Source organism: Phaenicophaeus curvirostris, chromosome 9 (genome assembly GCF_032191515.1).
Source record: "Phaenicophaeus curvirostris isolate KB17595 chromosome 9, BPBGC_Pcur_1.0, whole genome shotgun sequence".
NCBI lineage: Eukaryota > Metazoa > Chordata > Aves > Cuculiformes > Cuculidae > Phaenicophaeus > Phaenicophaeus curvirostris.
Window position 1 is genome coordinate 33,111,505 of NC_091400.1, and position 17,742 is coordinate 33,129,246.

The window sequence follows — 17,742 nt, forward strand, 5'->3', positions numbered from 1 at the left end:
CGAGGAGCGGTCCCCCTGACTGGCGGTGGCCTTATGCACCATCCGCTGGGCAAAGAGTTTTTTCAAGCGCATGTAATCATCCAGGACCACCTTCAAGAGAGTGCCCTGAGTGGAGGGGAAGAGATGACGGGTTACCCAAAGGAGACGGTTTGGTTGGAAGGAGGCTGGCCATATCCCAGCATTTTTTGGAGTGACATCACCCTCCAGTGCCGCAGCCATGAACCTGGAAGCCTGGTAGGAGAAGACCCTGTTGGTGGAGGATGCCCACACTCATCACTCACCTTGATGGGTCCCTCCCGCATGATCTGCCCTAGCTTGGCAATGTTGTCATACTCCTGGATGGCTGCCCGCAGGTAGCGGTCATCCTCAGGCTTGGTTGCGGAGGGCTCTCTCCCAAAGGTTCCCTGTGGGAAGAGAGAGCGGCTGAGGAGGTGGCGTGGGCATTGGGTGCAAGGAGAAGGCGTCCCGGCGGGGCCATGGCTCACGTGGGTGCGGGCAGGGCTGTTCCAGAGATCGGTGATCTCGCTCAGGTTCTCCGGCAGGTCGTCCTCGTGCTCTGCCTGTGCTGCCAGCTCCATGTTCCTGCAGAAGGGGTCCAGCCACACCGGGTTGGCCCTGCCAAGGGGAAAAGAGAAGCCCTCAGGGAAAGCAAAAAGCAGCAGAAAACCCAGCAGCATCCATAACCCCGTCCAAAGACCAGACGCTGAGGTTGCGCTGCCCTGTGTGGACGTGAATTCAGTTGATCCAGATCCAGATGTGTACCTCCCTGTCATCTCTACAACCCCTAAATCTGGCCAGTACTGGCAGAGATGGAGTCACAGGAGAAAGCACAAGGTTGTCTTGCTTCAAAAGGTCTCCAGGCAAGCAAGCACCCCAGGGCCAGTCCTGCCCTGCACAGCAAGCCCAGCTGCACCCTTCCACAGAGCAGAAGGCACCATGTCTCCATCTCCTGCACACCCCTGGCTGCAAAACGCAGCCGTACATCTCCTGGGAGAAGCCTGTAAACCTGCAACACGTGCTGCACCCTGTGCTGCATGAGGTGGCCAACCCAGGAGCTGAGGGCAGGGGAGAACTCACCCGTCAAAGGAGTACTTGTTGGTGTTTGGCATGTCCATGATGTCCATGAAGCCTCTGTTCCCTGCAATGAGTGGCACATCAGTGGGCTCAGCAGCAAACCCAGCTGAGGGTATGGGAGGCAATTCCTTATTGAGGAGGGAAACCCAGCAACCAAAAGGCACCAGCGGCACGAGAAACATGCCAGGATCCTACAGATGGAACCTGGATGCTGAGAAAATCATCCCACCTTGCTGGGCAATACCACTTCCAATTTATACCCTGCTGCCATCCCCTACGTGTGTCCCACTCTGTGCTGTTCATGCACCCTGGAAACCCCCAAACCCTGCTCACCGGTGGAGCCAGCCACTATGGCTTTCAATTTCCTTTTGTGCCTGTGAAAGAAATAGAGCCAATCAGGGAAGAAAATAAGGAAGCTCATTGAAATAAGAGGGGAAACAGATTTGAAGTAAACATAGAATCATAGAATGGTTTGAGTTGGAAGGGACCTTAGAGCCCATGCAGTTCCACCCTTCTGCCGTGGGCAAGGACACCTCCCACCAGACCAGGCTGCTCAAGCCCCATCCAACCTGGCCTTGAACACCTCCACAGATGAGGCAGCCACAACTTCCCTGGGCAACCTTTGCCAGGGCCTCCCCAGACTCATCGGGAAGAATTTCCTCCTACTGTTTAGCCTAAATCTTCCCCCCTCCAATTTAAAGCCATTCCCCCTCATCCTATCACCCCATACCCTTGTAAAAAATCCCTCCCTATCTTTCTTGTAGCCCCCTTCAGGTACTGGAAACAGCTCCCGTACCTAGAAGGATGATGAGAAGAGGTGATATCAACATTAAAACCATTATATTTCTGGAGAAAAGGAGCACTTTCTGAACACAGGCTGAGCCCCACCACAGTAGGTGCTGGGTTGCTGATGCCCACCTTTGCTTGCAGGCACTGCTGGGACTGGGAGAGGCCACGTGGGTCCCCCTGGCCCATGGGGACATAGTGGCTATCAGGGCAGAGCCTGGGTGTTACTCACACTGTGCGGTAGTACCAGTTCATGAGGATGAAGAGCATGGCAGCCAGAAAGAGCAGGACAGCCAGCACAATGATCGCCATCTGCGAGAGACAGAGAGGTTGCAGCAATGTCCAGCATGGAGCCAGCACCCAGCAGTAGGTACTTGTTCAAAACTATTTGGATGAAACCTCTCTCCAGGGCATGGAGGACAGAAAGACGCATCGTCCCACCTGCAAGCAGTGGCCCATCTCCAGCCCTAGAAGGACCACTACCTGCAGAGCCGAGAGGTCATCTGGAGCCCGGGCAGTGATGGCAGGCTGCACGTCCAGCACGTTGTAGTTCCTAAAGAGGTTCCTCAGCTGCTCCTTGTTCTCATCTATCATCTGAATCACCCTGGGAAGAGAATGGGTGCTTGGGCATCTTAATGTTTATGAGGCTTCCGGAGGCCTCAGTGGGACAGGTGATGGGCTGGGCGACAGGCTGGGCAACGTACCGCTCCACGTCCAGGATCCGGTTGGTCTCCCTGTTCACCACATGGATCAGCAGCTCTGTCTGCGCAAAGTTCACTCGACCTTTCTTGTCAACATGGAACTGGGGAGACACAGCAAAGTCTGCAATGCGGGAGACATGTCTCCTCCCGTAGGACATCCTGAGTGTGCCCCGAGGTGTACTCGTGTGGCAAGAGACCCTCAAGACTGTAATGGGGTTGGTCTGGACCCCCTTGGTACACCCAAGCCTGGGGTGTATCCCATCACCTTCAGAGCTCAAGAGTGTCTATAGTTTATAGAGACAGGTCATCCTCAAAGGAGACCTCCTAAGCAGCATGTGGAAGGTTACCTACACCTCAAAGCAACTTCATAGGTTGATGGTTACCTGCACATCATCTGTGTTGACGATGGCACCCGTGATGTTGGAGAGCAAGCTGATGAACTCCTCTTCGAACTGCCTGACCTTGTCAGGGATCTCATTGATGATGATTTTGACACGCTGGTCATCCCGCAGGATGTAAATCCCCACAATGGCTGTGTCATTGTGGCCTACCAGGTCAGAGGCAATGATGTCCACCACAAAATAGCCGGGGTTGTAGGCCGTGAAGAGGTCGAAGGTCCGCAGGATCCCATCAAGGGTTCCTGGAAGAAGGACAGTTGCAAGTGACCCTGTCCATGGGGATGTCTTTGGCCACAGGGATGTCTCTGGACATGGTCCCGTGTTCATGTGGCACGCAGGGTACACACCGATGCTGAAGATGTTGGCCACCTCCTCAGAGTCGTTGGAGTGCTGCTTGATGTAGCGGATGCCCAAGATGTTGTACAGGACCAGGCTGTTATTGCCCACATCGGCGTCTACTGCGACCACTCTGATGAGCTCCGATCCCACCTTGGCATCGGTGGCAACTCCTTTGAGAGAGAGATGGGACAAGGACCTGGGACCAGGCCGGCTCTCACTGCCCCTTTATCTGGCTGGACTTTCCCTGGAGCATCTCCAGCTCTGAGTGCCCCCCCAGTCCCTGGCACCCCTTACCCGCTGTGTACTCTGACTTGGTGAACTGGGGAGACTGGTCATTGATGTCATCCAGGAAGATTCGCACCTCCTGAAGGGTCAGGTCCCCGCTGAGGTCCCAGGACTGGGTTCTGCCTGTCTGCTGGCTCCGGGGAGGGGACCAGTTCTTCTGGCTGGATGCTTTGACAATGATGGAATAGAATGGTTCCTTCTCCCGATCCAGGTCTCGCAAGACCTGCAGCTTCCCCTCCCTGCTCAGCTGGAAGTTGCTTTCCCGGTTCCCATCTGGGTGCAGAAAGAGGATCCCAGTTAGTCTCAGCATTTCTGAGACGCCATGTCAGGGCTGAAGGGAAGTCAGGAGCTGATGGCAGTGATGGAAACCCTTGGTGAGCTGTGCAGGGGGGCATGCAGAGTCACCCATTCCCTCCCTGCTTGGCACCCACCTGCTATGAAGTAGTAGACAATGGCATTGGAGCCCTCATCCGCGTCCACTGCCCCGGTGACATTCCCCACCACGGTGCCTGGTTGTGAGTGCTCAGGGACAGAGAGCGCCTGGTACTGAGGACTATCCTTCTGCCAGAGACCCCGGGAGAAGGGAGGGTTATGAGCATCAAGGTGGCTTTTTTTTTGTTTCTTTTGATTTGAAAGACTAAAAGTGGACAAATCCCATCGCGCTCCCCGCCTTGGTGATGCTCAGCTGCATCACATGCTGGCCGGCATCCCCATCTCTCCACCATCTGTGTCCTGTCCCCTCCTTCCCAGTGCCTTACGGGTGGCCTGAGGAAGATGGGCTCGTTGTCATCGATGTCATCGAGCGCGACCTGGAGTGGCTGCATGGTCTCGTAGGCTGGCTGGCCCTGGTCAGAGGCCACGATGATCAGCTGGGGAGAGAGGCAAAATCACCATCCTGGGCAAAGTCACCCAGGCCAGGAGACATCGCTGAGGGGACAGCTAGGTGGTGGAGGGTTTCGAGGCGGATTTCACAGGGAATTGTGAGTTGTCCCACCAGGATGCAACTCCCCGATGGCACCTGATAACCACCGAGTTCCTGCTAAGGTGTGACACCTTCACAGCCGACCCCCCTCCAACCACATTGCTAACATCCCTCACAGCCCCACACCGGACCCCCAGCCTCCCCGCAGAGGACCGCCCCGGCCACCTCGCAGGCACGCTGCTGCTTGGCTCACGTTGTACACCGCCTGCTTCTCCCGGTCCAGCCGCATGGCCGTCTGGATCAACCCGCTGACCGAGTCGATGCTGAAATACTCCCAGTCTTTGTTCCCCGCCCCGGTTTTCAGCAGGTTGTAGAGCACTGCTCCGTTGAGACCCTCATCCTTGTCCGTGGCATAGACCTCATAGACGTTGGACCGCAGAGGGATCTCCTGCTCACACACACATAGCCCCTCAGTCATAGAATCATAGAATCACCAGGTTGGAAAAGACCCACCGGATCATTGAGTCCAACCATTCCTATCAGTCACTAAACCATGTCCCTCAGCGCCTCGTCCACCTGTCCCTTAAACACCTCCAGGGAAGGGGACTCAGCCACCTCCCTGGGCAGCCTGTTCCAGTCCCAGCATTGCATGTGAGCTCCCTGCTCCCTCTGCCCCTCCACACCCCCTTGTATCACAGCTGGCAGGCTTCTCATGCCCAAAACCCAACTGGGGGATGGTGATGCTGAGCCATGATTCCCTTTGGCAGGGTGGCTGGACCCTTTCCATGCCAACAACTGGCTGAACCAAGCCTGGCTTCTCAGAAAGGAGAAACATCTTAAATGTCAGCATTTTGGGCTCTTGTTTATAAATGACTTGGCACGCAGGCACCGGCCATTTCCTTATTTTGCACGGTTCTGGGGTTTCTGTTCCCTAAAGCTGCCCCAGCATCCCCACTTGCACATATGGACAGGGACTGTTACTGACTGTTCAGTCCCATGGCCCAAACCTTCTTGCTGCATGTTCAGCCAAGGTCTGGTTTAATCCCTGATGGAGATGGAGAATGGATTTTGCCACAGATAGGCATGAGCACCCCCAGACACAGTCTCATGATCCCACTCCCTCTCAAAGGGTTTACCTCCTTGATGTGCAGGATGGTGCCGTTGGGCGGGCGGACAAAGACAGGGCGGTTATCATTGATGTCGATGACATCCACGTGGAGCATGGTTGTCCCCCAGAGAGGAGGATGTCCCTTGTCCGTGGCCACTACAGTCAGGTTGAATCTCTCGTAGGACTGCAAGCGCCGCCGGGATGTGATGAGCCCAGAGTCTTTATTGATCTTAAAAGCCTCTGGGGGTAGAAGAAACACATCTCTGGCTCAGGGCAATTGGCAGCAGATAAATCATGATTAGAAACCAGTACACCAACTGAAGAACATCCCTCGCAAGGGGGAAATCCCTGTGATGGAGCACAGCTGACTATCTGAGGCTAGGGATGTGGATGCTCTCAGAGTGCTACTTCAAAGCACCCTTGCCTGCTGCTGACTCCCTGTCTCTGGGCAATGACAAGGGCCCTGCTCTCAGGCCATGGGTCTCAGGAAAATGAACTTTTGGTCATTTCCTTCTACATTTGTACTGGCTTTTGCTTGGTTCCCATTATGAAGATATACTGGATTTTAGGTGCTATCAACATCTACCTACACCCACCTAGCCCTCCTTGGATTTCCTATAAAGCGTGCAGTGAGTTTGCTTCAAGACACACTTGTGTGCATACAAATTCCTGCTAGGGTGAGGGGGGACAAGAAAATAAGCCAAGGCTGGGCTGCAGGATGAAGGTAAGTAAAGCTACAACATGCCACACCATGAGGAACTGGGAACTCTGGAGCAATACTGAAAGCTGCGCATTTTCAGTATTGCTCCTGGGACCACGTGCTGCAAACCAGCCACAGACAACCTGTTGTAGGTTTGGCCTCTATGTCCCCTCCATTGCTCCTCATGGTGATCCTCAATCCTGGGGAACAGCCCCCCACCACTGGCACCTACCCGCTCCAGGGCCCTCGATGCTGTAGGTCACCACACCATTGTCCCCTTCATCCAGGTCAGTGGCAGTCATGGTGATCACCGATGTCCCTGGTGGCTCGTTCTCATAGACACTGGTGCTGAACTGGCTCTTGCTGAACTGGGGCCTGAAGTCATTGATGTCCAGGACTGTGATCAGCACCTTTGACGAAGCACAGAAAGCTGGGTGATGTGAGGCTGGAGATGGCTGGGCAGCCCCCCTGGGGGCTGTACCCCTGCTGTGACCCGCAGCTCCCTTCCTGCTATTCGTTTAGCTCTGCTAGCTGAATTCCTGCCTCCAACAATGGTGGACACCTTGGCCGGGGCAATCATTCATGCCAGAGCACTTGCAGACAATAGCATCGCCCTCCCCTGCCCCTCCTTCTCCATCCTCTCCTGCCCATGCGCTGTGGCACAAAGCCCCTGGGGTCATCTGTTTTTCCTTCTGCCTAATTCCTCCCCAGAGCCACCAGCAAGCCTTCTGGGGAGGAAAGGCTGCGGTTTAACACCTTCTTGCCAAGGACAACCACACAAGGGGTTTTGGGAGCAGGAGAGCCTTACCTGCACGGAGTTCTCCCGACGGTTACTAGACACGTCCCCAGGGTTATCCCTGGCCACAGCTGTCAATGTGTAGTGATCCTTCTTCTCCCGGTCAAGGGCTGACAGGATGTAGATGTCACCCTGTGGCACACAGAGACCTTCAGGGGAATTTTGTCTGGCGGAGCTGGTACTCAAGAAGGAGCAGAAGATGAGGTGTGGGAACAAGGCACAAGGTGGGACCATGTCAGCCTCCTCTCCTTTTCCCCCTCTCTTCCTGCCTCAGCTGGCTCCTTACCGTGTTGGGATTTATCCCGAACTTGCCCTCTCCATCTCCCAGGCTGTACTGGATGAGAGCAAAACGCCCAGAATCTGCATCTGTGGCCTTGACCCCCAGGATGATTGTACCCAACGGCACGTCCTCAAAGACAGCTTTCTGCAAACAAAGGGAGCAAGGAGGGCACGTTGCTGCATCACTTGTGGGCAGTAACCAAGAGTGCAGAGCAGCACTCTGGATGAGACACAGCTGGACCCAGAACAAGACGTTCACACAGTTTAAATTGGTGGGTTGACCATCTTCTTCAAACGATTCCAGCACAGATAGAGGGAAAAGAAGGTGTTCTAGAGAACCCTTCATTCTGTGCCCATCCTTTCTGGGCAGGTACTGCCCAGATCCACATGGCCCAGCTCACCTGGTAGGACGGTTGACTGAAAACAGGATTGTTGTCGTTGATGTCCACTATCTCGAGGTACACAGGAATCTCAGCGGATCTGCGGGGAGACCCATTGTCGGAAGCTCGGACAGTGAAGTTCAGCCACTGCACCTCCTCGTAGTCCACCGTCCTGTTGGCCACAACCTTCCCTAGAGGATGGCAGACCCTGAAAATAAGAAACCTGCCCAAGGCCACCAAACTGCCCCAGGCTCTCGCCTCTCCAGGCCACCAACCTGCTGACTGGTCTTCGAGGCAGACATAGCCTTCAGGGGAGAGGTTCAGCAGCTCGTAGGTGATCTGCCCATTGGCACCTTTGTCCGGGTCTACTGCTGAGATGGAGATGAGTGTGGTGCCCTGTGTGGCACCCTCCAGGATCCTCTCAGTGAAATAGGTGACCCCAAAGGGGCGGAAGCGGGGTGTGTTGTCATTGACATCCAGGACGTTGACTGTCAGCTTGGCTGTGGCCATGGTGGAGACCACAAGGGAAGAGAAGAAGAGAAGGACAAGTGAGAAAGAAAAGGGAAGAAAGGATGAAAGAAAGGAGGGTTGTAAAGATGAAGCCATGAAACTCCAGGAAAGCCAAATAAACAGGGATGGTTCATCAAGAAAAACGGCAATATTCAACAAAGCTGCTATGCCCTGAGCTGTCTGTGGGACAGTCTCACCTACTTCAGACCTACAACTGATCTGAGTGTGCCTTCTCGGCATCGGGGCCTGGATATACCAGCAGAAAGGTGGAAAGATGTCATGGGGATAGTAATGAAGACATGGGTGTCTCCTCTGGTACAGTTATGGGCACAGAGTTCTCTCCTTCCCTTGTGCAGTTTTGGGATGTCCAGGCCATTTGCTAAAGGAGAGCTCAGAGGAGAACCCAAACCTGTGGGAGCTGGTCCAGGACTGCTCTCACTGGAAATGTTGCTAGTCAGGGTGGAGAGGGAGGTAGGAGAGCTGCTGGCTACCCAGAAGCTGCTCTGTTGCCTGGGACAGGCTGTGCCAGCCCCTGGCAGCCGCCAGCCCCCTGCTGCCTGGCAGGAACCCACATTTACCGTTGGGCACGCTGACTGACTGCTCGATGACTTCACTGGCGTTGTCATGGACGGAGATGGTGACTTCGTAGGTGGCTACCAGTTCCCGGTTGAGGGGGGTTTTGATCTTCACAGCTCCTGGGAACCCCGAAAAGATGGAGGTGTCAGGCTCTGCCTGTGCATCCCCACTGAAGACCCTTGGCAGACTGGTCTGCCCCAGCTGACTGCTGCACGCTCCACTGCACTTACTCTCCTGCCTCTCACAGAATCACCAGGTTGGAAAAGACCCACTGGATCATCAAGTCCAACCACTCCTATAAATCCTCTCCCCGAAAGCCAAATGGGAAAACGACTCAAAACCTACAGGAGGAAACAACTTCTCTTCTCCTACTCTCCACCTCCTGCCTGCTCCACTCTGCCCAGCTAACTGGGTCTCACGCTACCTCAGCCAGGGTAAGGGTTTGGGTTGTGTGGCTGAGACGGGTTTGGGAACAACCACTGCTGCTCCCCTGCACAACCCCATCCACCTCAGCTCAGCGTTCATGTGTCGTTCAAGAGTCTTGCTCCGTATCCTTTCCAGCAAGTGTGCGTTTCTTGCCTGGATCAGCTCTGTGCTTCCAAAACAGATGTGGGGGGGCTCCTAGCCCTCCTTCCGTGAGGGCAGAGCCTGCTGCCCACCACTTACCCCAGAGCTGCCCCCCTGCTCCACCCAGCAAGGGTGCCCGCGTCCGGTCTGCCAAGGCTGAGCAGCCCCCAGCCTGCAGTGGGGCAACCTGCAATGGTGATGGGTGAGATGGAGGGAGACAACGGATGGCACGGAGAGAGAGCATAGACACAGAGACAAACCTGGAGGGCTGAGAGCCGGAAAGGAAAGAAAAGGATTAGTTAAGTCCAGCTGGACAGGGAAGAGAGGACAGGGCAAGGGTGAGCCAGAGGAGGAGAGTGGGGAGGCAAGTGGGGAGTTTCATCTCCCTGTACCTCAGACACCTACCTCCAAGCAGAGAAGAAGAAGCAGAAGCAAGGAGAAGGGTCCGCGCTGCCCGTGCCACCCTTTCTGCTCTCCTACCTGTCCTAAAATCCACCACGAATGCTCCTTGCTGGTCAGGCACCAGGGCGTCTGTATCGTCACGGGCCACGATCTCCAGCAGGTAGTACTCCAGGCGGGGGTGGAGGTCCCGGTCAATGGCAGTCACCTCGGCTACCACGGTGCCGGGGGCGGCTGACTCGGGGATGCTGACCGTCTGGATGGGGTTGATGAACTCGGGCCGGCAGTCGTTGACGTCGTCAATGAAGAGGCTGACGGTGGCTGTGCCTGAGAGTGCTGGCGTGCCCTGGTCCACAGCCACCACCGTCAGCCGGTAGAAATCCCGCTCCTCTCGGTCAATGCTGATGTTGGCTACGCGGATCACTCCTGTGGTGGCATCGATCAGGAACCTGTCCTGGCCACCACCCTCGATCCGGTAATCTAGCTGCTGGTTGAGGCCGCTGTCGGCATCTGTAGCTGTCACCTGGAGGACAGAGAAGCCTGGGAAGAGGGGACACAGCCCTCTCAAGCAAGGGTTGGAGGGCAGCAGCAGCAAGTCCCCGATCCCAAGGCAAATACCGTCAAGCAACATGGGCAGCCCCAGTTCTCAAACTTTCCCTTCAACCCTATCCTGGCCAGCCCTGACACTGGGACCTGGATCTCCACAGTCCGGTCCCAGGGGACAATCCGAGTCTCCCCAACACCCACCCTCACATCCAGTCCTGGCCCTCTCCTGACCTGGGGGGCTGTTTTCCCGCAGCCGCGCTGTGACCGACGCTGGCTGGAAGATGGGGCGGTTGTCATTGTCATCCAGGATGGTCACTGCCAGACTGGTGGTGCTGTTCAGTCCTCCCACATCATGAGCCACCAGTGTGAAATCCAAGCAAGGGTCCGGCAAAGCCTCTCGGTCTATCACGACGTGGGGCTTCACCGAAACAATGCCTGGAGAAGGGGAAAAGCCCAGTAACAGATCCCACGGCTGCCTGATGGTCCCAGGCTGGGGCTGGGGACCCACTGAGCTACCCCACCTGTGCTGCTGTTGATAACAAAGAGGTCCAGGGATGTCTGCAGGAGCTGGTAGGTCACCACAGCATTGCTGCCTTGGTCACCATCCAGAGCTAGGATGGGTCCATTGAGCACCGTGATCGGAGTCCCTGGATGGGATGACAAGCATAAGGAGGGGATTGCGGTGCCCCCCGTGAAGCCCCCTCCGTCCCCCTCCCGCCCCAGTGATGCATGAGGGACAGCAATGAATGGATGGAGGAGGTGACATAGCAGGGCCTCGCAGAACGCGAGGCAGCAGGGGGGTGGCTGCTGCAGCCTTGCAGACTGACTCGCGAGGCCCAGGCAAGGCGGTAGGAGGTAGGATGTCCAGCTAAAAACAAACAGACAGACACATCCATCAGACCAGCAATTTGCTGCTGAGGGCATCACCTGGAGGCACCCAAACCCATCCCCTTAATGGCAGGACAGAGAGGTAGCTGAGGTCTTGGAGCAGGGAGCGATTTAACAGCAAGAAGTGGGGTTGGGGGAGGAATATTTCTAGCTCTTTAGCTGGGAAATGTCTAGCTGGACAGGTTGGACTGTTTTATCTCTAATCCCTGCAGCAAAGTGGCTCTAGATGCTGGTGATGAAGGCATTCCGTCCCTTTCAGGGACACTGGACAGGTTGGTGCCCTCAGGGCTTGGCTCAGACCATGTCTCAGTGTCTGCAGCTGAGCCATTCCCATATGGGGATGATTTCTTGCAGGACTGTGCATGACCTGTTCCAGGAAGTTTTTCCATCAACAGCACAGACCAAAGCCATGGTCTCTTCAAGGCTGATCTCCCCAGGTGGTTGGCAGGATCCCCTCATATTCAGTCAGTATCCCCATCCCACTGACCTGCTGCCTTTCCCTGCTCAGCATCGTGGCTCCTCCAAGACGGCAAGGAGACACCTCCCCTTGCCCAGCCCCAAAAGGAGTGTCCAGGAACCACATAAGGGAATGAAGATAGACCCACCTGCAGGTGAGTTCTCCATCACCTCAGCCTGGTAGGAGCTCTGAGTGAAGATGGGGCGGTTGTCATTCTCATCTGCTATGGAAATGACCAGCAGGTCAAAATCCTAAAAGAAAACGGAGACAAGAGTGCAATGACCAAAATGTCCTTTCCTTGAGCTCACCTCTTGCCTCTCCCACTGCTGGTCCAAGCCAGAGCCCTATGCAACCAGGCCACTGCGGATGACACTAAGCTGGGTGGAAGTGTGGATCTGCTGGAGGGTCGGGAGGCTCTGAACAAAGGGATCTGAACAGGCTGGACCGCTGGGCTGAGTCCAATGGGATGAGGTTTAACAAGGCCAAATGCCAGGTCCTGCACTTGGGGCACAACAACCCTGTGCAGCTACAGACTAGGAGAAGTCTGGCTGGAAAGCTGCCTGGAGGGGAAGGACCTGGGGGTGTTGGTTGACAGAGACTGAACATGAGCCAGCAGTGGCCCAGGTGGCCAAGAAGGCCAATGGCATCTTGGCTTGTATCAGAAACGGCGTGACCAGCAGGTCCAGGGAGGTTCTTCTCCCTCTGTACTCGGCACTGGTGAGACCGCTCCTCAAATCCTGTGTTCAGTTCTGGGCCCCTCACCACAAGAAGGATGTTGAGGCTCTGGAGCGAGTCCAGAGAAGAGCAACAAAGCTGGTGAAGGGGCTGGAATGCAACTCTTAGGAGGATTGGCTGAGAGAGCTGGGGTTGTTTAGCCTGGAGAAGAGGAGGCTCAGGGGAGACCTCATTGCTCTCTACCTGAAAGGAGGTTGTGGAGAGGAGGGAGCTGGGCTCTTCTCCCAAGTGACAGGGGGCAGGACAAGAGGAAATGGCCTCAAGCTCCACCAGGGGAGGTTTAGGCTGGACATTAGGAAAAAATTTTTCACAGAAATGGTCTGGAACAGGCTGCCCAGGGAGGGGGTTGATTCACCTTCCCTGGAGGTGTTTAAGGCACGGGTGAACGAGGCACTCAGGGACATGGTTTAGTGTTTGGTAGGAATGGTTGGACTTGATGATCCAGTGGGTCTCTTCCAACCTGGTTATTCTATGATTCTATGAGATCTACTGCTGTTGCATAGACTCAATATGAGATGCTAGACTTGCCTTAAAATCTACTGGTCCTGTTCTCTGATGGGGAGGGTGTTGCAGCACCCTCCTTGTGACCCCTCAGATGCTTTTGTGAGATGAGGCTTCTATTGGAAATGCTGTGGGTAAGTGCATCACCTGCTTTTGGCTGTGGCAGGAGCCCCTTCTCCCACCTGCCCTGCTGCCTGCGCTGCTGGAGGCCCTAGCAGTGTTCATAATTACCCGCCTGGCATTGCGGATGTTCTCAGGGTTGTCCTTCACTGTGATGGTCAGCCTGTACTCTGCCACCCGCTCTCTGTCCAGTGGGCGGTTTACATAGACGATGCCGCTCTACCAAGAAAAAAGAGAGAAAAGAGGTACAAGAGATTTGAGATACGATTCCCCTGGGCTATCTCCTGCCAGGTCAGGGTGAAAGAAGGTAGCATGCCAGATGGCACCCATGGGTACACGGGGAAGGCAGGGCCTTGGGGTAAGGGTACCCATTCTCCGCATCCCAGCATCCCACCCCCAGCGCGGGTCGGCTGCGATCCCTTGGGACGTACAGTGCTGTTGATGTAGAAGGCGTTCTCTGTGTTGCCTGCTGTTATATCGAAGGTCAGGAGGGCGTTTGGCCCCTTGTCCGCGTCCCGGGCGAGGATACGGGTGACGAAGCTGGAGACAGGGGCGTTCTCGCTAAGGGTGATGTTCATCGGGAGGTTGAGGAGCACGGGGTCATTGTCATTGATGTCCAGCACACGGATACCCACCAGGATCTGCCAGGCAAGAGGTGGGCTTCCCCACTGAGCCCACTGCGGTCTAGGGGAAAGTCCCAGGGACAAGGGGAAAGCGGAGAAGGGGAGCAGAGCGAAGGCAGAGAAGACCCCAAGGAAGGAGCTGGGGATGGGACACAGCCCTCCATCCCTCCTCCATTGTTTTGTGGGACTCACCGTAGAGCTGAGGGGGGGCACCCCCCTGTCCCGGGCAGCGATGGTGAGGTTGTAGAAGGGGATGTTCTCGCGATCCAGCTCAGCATCCTTCCTCACTCGCAGCTCCCCTTCCACTGGGGAGATCACAAACTCCCCTGTCAGAGACAGCGGGGCCTTGGCTCATGACATGCTGCTGTGAACAGCCTGGCCCCCCAAGTTGGGGCTGTCTTGTTTCAGAGATGGGAACAGGCACCACGGCAGGCCTGGGGACAACAGCTCTAGTCCTTCATTACTGCAGATATCAGAGGACTGTGGGCAGCTAGGGTCTACCCTAGGGACCGATGCACTCCCAGGTACAAGCAGGAGCAGTGGATGTGGTTCGAATGGCCAAATAAGGGGTGCTTGCAGTGTTGGGTTGGGACCTCCTGAAGGTATAAACAGCTCTCCAAGCCCTCACGATGGCCAGAGCAGGGTGGGCTACACGGCATGGACCTCCCCCCACAAGATGAAGGACTGCATCCTGGTTGTCCAGGAAAAGCTTTGAAAACTTTGCAGTGGGGTCAGCATGGAGGCAGGAGTGGGCTGTGCCTTTCCTCACGGCCAGGGATGCCTGCAGCTCTTCTGCCACCTGCCCTGGGGTGCTGGTGGGTCTACAGCTTCACCATGAGGTGCAAAGCAACTCAGTCCCCAAATGCCCTACAAACATTGCTGGGCTAATGGGTGGGGAGGGGATGGGGCTGTGTGCTTGCAGCTCTTGGTTTCTCATTCTGTGGTCTGGGTTTGGGTTTTTTTTTCCTTTTCAATTTTTTTGCCTTTTTTTTTGTTTAGCAGATTTCCCCTCTCCCTTGCACAAGCCCCAGCCACTCTCTTCGCTGGCCATGAACAGGTTAAGTTTCCTGTTGCTCAAAACAGGATTTCCTGGTGTTGAAAGGCTGAATTCGCAGAAGCAACAGACTGGGAGGATGGCTTCTGCTCGCACTCCCGCAAACCAGGTTCCTCCATGGGGCAGGCAGAAGGAGAGGTAATGCCCCCACGTCCCTGCTCACCAAGGGGGTCCCCGGAGATGATGCTGTATTCCACTTGCCCGCTGGGTCCCGAGTCACCGTCATGCGCCAGGAAGGTCCAGACACGCGGTCCAGGTTGTCCTTCCGTGATGTCAAAGGGACCCTCATAGGGCCGAGGGAAGGTGGGACAGTTGTCGTTGATGTCATTGAGGTTCACCAGCACCTGCAGTCAAGGCAAGAGGGTGGAGGGCAGTGAAAGGAGAGGAAAGAAGAAGAGAAGAGTGGAAGGGGAGATCAGCCTGCTGGCCATGTGCATGGAAAGCCACGGATGGGAAACATCGTAAAATATCTTCTGTATTTCTGGTTTTCCTGGGTTCACCAAGCAGATCACTGCTCAGAGACTAAAACTCTGTTATTCATGACCATGCCTACAGCAACACTATGAAACTCCAGTCACACACAAGTGGGGACCCTTTTTAACCTCTGGGCCATGATGAAGTCAACTCAAAAGGCAAATCTACTCCACATTCACATCTTGAAACCCAATCTGGACAAATGAAAACCACAGACATGGATTTGACTATCAAAGCCATGAGTTGAGAGAGGCTCAGTCTCTGCAGCCAACTGCACACTTGCTCACTAAAGGTTTCATTCCTAATGCTCAGTAGACTTGAAAAAAATTTGCAGCTTGCATCCTTCTTCCAACACAAAACGTCACCAGCATGTTTCTCCTCTTAGCATCCCTTCCTGCAGCACATCTAGCTGGTTAGAAATCAATCCTACAAATCTCAAAAGGGAAAAACATCAACAGTTCTATGACAAGGTAGAACACAGGACTGCCAGCAAAGCTGGGGATCCAAAAAAGTCGAGTCTTGCCTTTTAACTGAGTTACACTATACAGAAGGCATTTATATGAATGAAGGCGTTTATATTTATATTTGAATGGTTGGACTTGATGATCCGGTGGGTCTCTTCCAACCTGGTTATTCTATGATTCTATATAGCTCTGTGCTATACCATATTGCAAAGAGGGTTATCCCCTTGCTAGGTTTTGAGGAACCTGCACAGTGGAGAAAACTTGCCTAAGAAGGAGACTTTCCAGTGGCTAATAAAAGGTTGAGCCTTGGTGGTACAGACGGTTACAAGAAAGATATGGAAAATGAGGAGCTTCCCCACCTCCTGGGTTAAAGCACAGTAAAATCCATCAGACAGACATTTGTTACTGGCTAAATCTAATCTTTACAGAAAAGCATATGTGAATCTGCTCTCCATTTCCTAGCAGTGGAGAAAACAAACATTGGCACGCCTTATAAGTGACAGATTTCCCATCACTTGGGATCTTAAATAATCACTAAGCCCCCTCTTAAAAATCTATGTTTTCATACAGCGTTGACACAAACGCGCTAGGCCATGTAGTGAGGGTGTTTCTAATTCCTTCTAGCATTGGTACTTGTTGCTGAAGGGGTTACCAAGTTCAAGCGCTAAGAGTAGGGAAAACTCTGCCTTTGCTAGCAGCAGCCACCCTCCCTGCTGGCAGTTAAACCCCACGTCTTGAGGTTTCCGCTGGACCAGGAAGGCATCTCCAGCAGTATCAGAGTCACACAGCTGAAGGCTTTCCATCTGCCCAAGCATGGAGCACAGCACTGACTGGTTTGCGGGGACAGATTTTATCCATGGAAATCTCCTATCTCCCTTTCAGTTTCTCTTCTCTTCTTTTCTTTGCACACAAGAACTTATCTCCTTTAGAGGGACTTAAAGAAATGCTTGGCTTGAAGTCTGGGTGATATACAACATTCCACAACAGGGATCAAAGTGATCCCTTCCACCTGCAGACCCCAAAATCATGCCATAAAACCCATCAAATTTTGGTTGCAGTCACAAAAATAACCCGTGTATTCAATTCCTGGAAAACATTTGCTTTGGAGCTGCTAGTCTGCCCTCCCCACACTTTGAGCAGTGCACTAAGTTCAGTTCACTGCAGTCCAGGAGAAATGGAAGAACTATAGAGAGAAGAAACAAAAATGACTAAAGGCTTTAAACAATCTCCATATAAGGAATGAAAAAGGCATTTAAAAGCAGATAAATAATCTGAGAAGATAAAGATGAAGCAAAAATTAATGCTCTAGCAATGCTTCACTATCTATTGGCCCTTCAGGTGAGAAGAAGGAAGGGGATCTCTAAAGGTGACATAACGCAACTTAAAAGCAATTCCAGGAATGTCTTCTGTTTATGAGGACCAACTAATCCCTTGCTCATGTCCCCGTTCTGCAATTTCCATGAGTGAGTGGGGTGACAGCAACTGGGCAAACTGTCTGCAGATGGGAGAAGTAACTGATGACCACTGGGAAGGAGATGTGAAACTGCTGACACGGTGGCCAACTCCTCAGCCCCAACGAGGCCGTGGTGTCACAGCCCCACCAGCAGCTTCCTACCGTGGCGGTTGACGTCAGCCGACGTGAGATGATGGGGCACTGGTCAGTGGCAGTGACGATCAAGGTATAGCGCCCATGGCTGATCTCATAGTCCAGCTCCTTCACCGTGCGGATCTGCCCCTGCAAGGCAAAAAAAGAGTGGCCGGGAGTGAGGGGAGCAGGATGGAGGCATGGTTGGGATGGGACCAGCATCCTTACTGACCGTGGCACTGTCGATGTAGAAGGTACCCAAGATATTGCCCTCAGTGATGGCATACACAATTGTGCCGTTGGGTCCCTCGTCCTGGTCCAGGGCCTGCACGGTGACGAGGGTGGCATTGAGCGTGGAGGGACCTTCATCAAGGGTCACCTCGTACAGCTGCTGCTGGAAAGTGGGAGCATTGTCGTTCTCATCCAGGATAGTGACGTACACCATGGTAGTGGCCTGTGGGACACAGGGATATCA

At 54.3% G+C, this 17,742-nt stretch overlaps 1 protein-coding gene across 1 annotated transcript in view; it reads right to left on the bottom strand.

Annotated features, from left to right (window-relative positions):
* The window catches only part of CDH23 (cadherin related 23), a 219,312-nt gene that overhangs the window by 2,028 nt on the left and 199,542 nt on the right, over positions 1-17,742 (bottom strand). Inside the window, exons 38-67 of the mRNA XM_069863405.1 lie at positions 17,500-17,721; positions 17,298-17,417; positions 14,908-15,088; positions 13,883-14,016; positions 13,499-13,708; positions 13,179-13,286; positions 11,860-11,962; positions 10,888-11,013; positions 10,598-10,801; positions 9,902-10,360; positions 8,857-8,973; positions 8,044-8,268; positions 7,790-7,959; positions 7,396-7,533; positions 7,122-7,241; positions 6,546-6,723; positions 5,642-5,853; positions 4,759-4,953; positions 4,342-4,452; positions 4,015-4,144; positions 3,593-3,856; positions 3,307-3,468; positions 2,945-3,201; positions 2,565-2,662; positions 2,344-2,464; positions 2,093-2,172; positions 1,408-1,448; positions 1,078-1,138; positions 486-615; positions 282-404 (exon numbers count right to left, since the gene is read on the bottom strand). Coding sequence (XP_069719506.1) covers positions 282-404; positions 486-615; positions 1,078-1,138; positions 1,408-1,448; positions 2,093-2,172; positions 2,344-2,464; positions 2,565-2,662; positions 2,945-3,201; positions 3,307-3,468; positions 3,593-3,856; positions 4,015-4,144; positions 4,342-4,452; positions 4,759-4,953; positions 5,642-5,853; positions 6,546-6,723; positions 7,122-7,241; positions 7,396-7,533; positions 7,790-7,959; positions 8,044-8,268; positions 8,857-8,973; positions 9,902-10,360; positions 10,598-10,801; positions 10,888-11,013; positions 11,860-11,962; positions 13,179-13,286; positions 13,499-13,708; positions 13,883-14,016; positions 14,908-15,088; positions 17,298-17,417; positions 17,500-17,721 — 4,800 coding nt within the window. The remainder of the gene's footprint in view (positions 1-281; positions 405-485; positions 616-1,077; positions 1,139-1,407; positions 1,449-2,092; positions 2,173-2,343; positions 2,465-2,564; positions 2,663-2,944; positions 3,202-3,306; positions 3,469-3,592; positions 3,857-4,014; positions 4,145-4,341; positions 4,453-4,758; positions 4,954-5,641; positions 5,854-6,545; positions 6,724-7,121; positions 7,242-7,395; positions 7,534-7,789; positions 7,960-8,043; positions 8,269-8,856; positions 8,974-9,901; positions 10,361-10,597; positions 10,802-10,887; positions 11,014-11,859; positions 11,963-13,178; positions 13,287-13,498; positions 13,709-13,882; positions 14,017-14,907; positions 15,089-17,297; positions 17,418-17,499; positions 17,722-17,742) is intronic.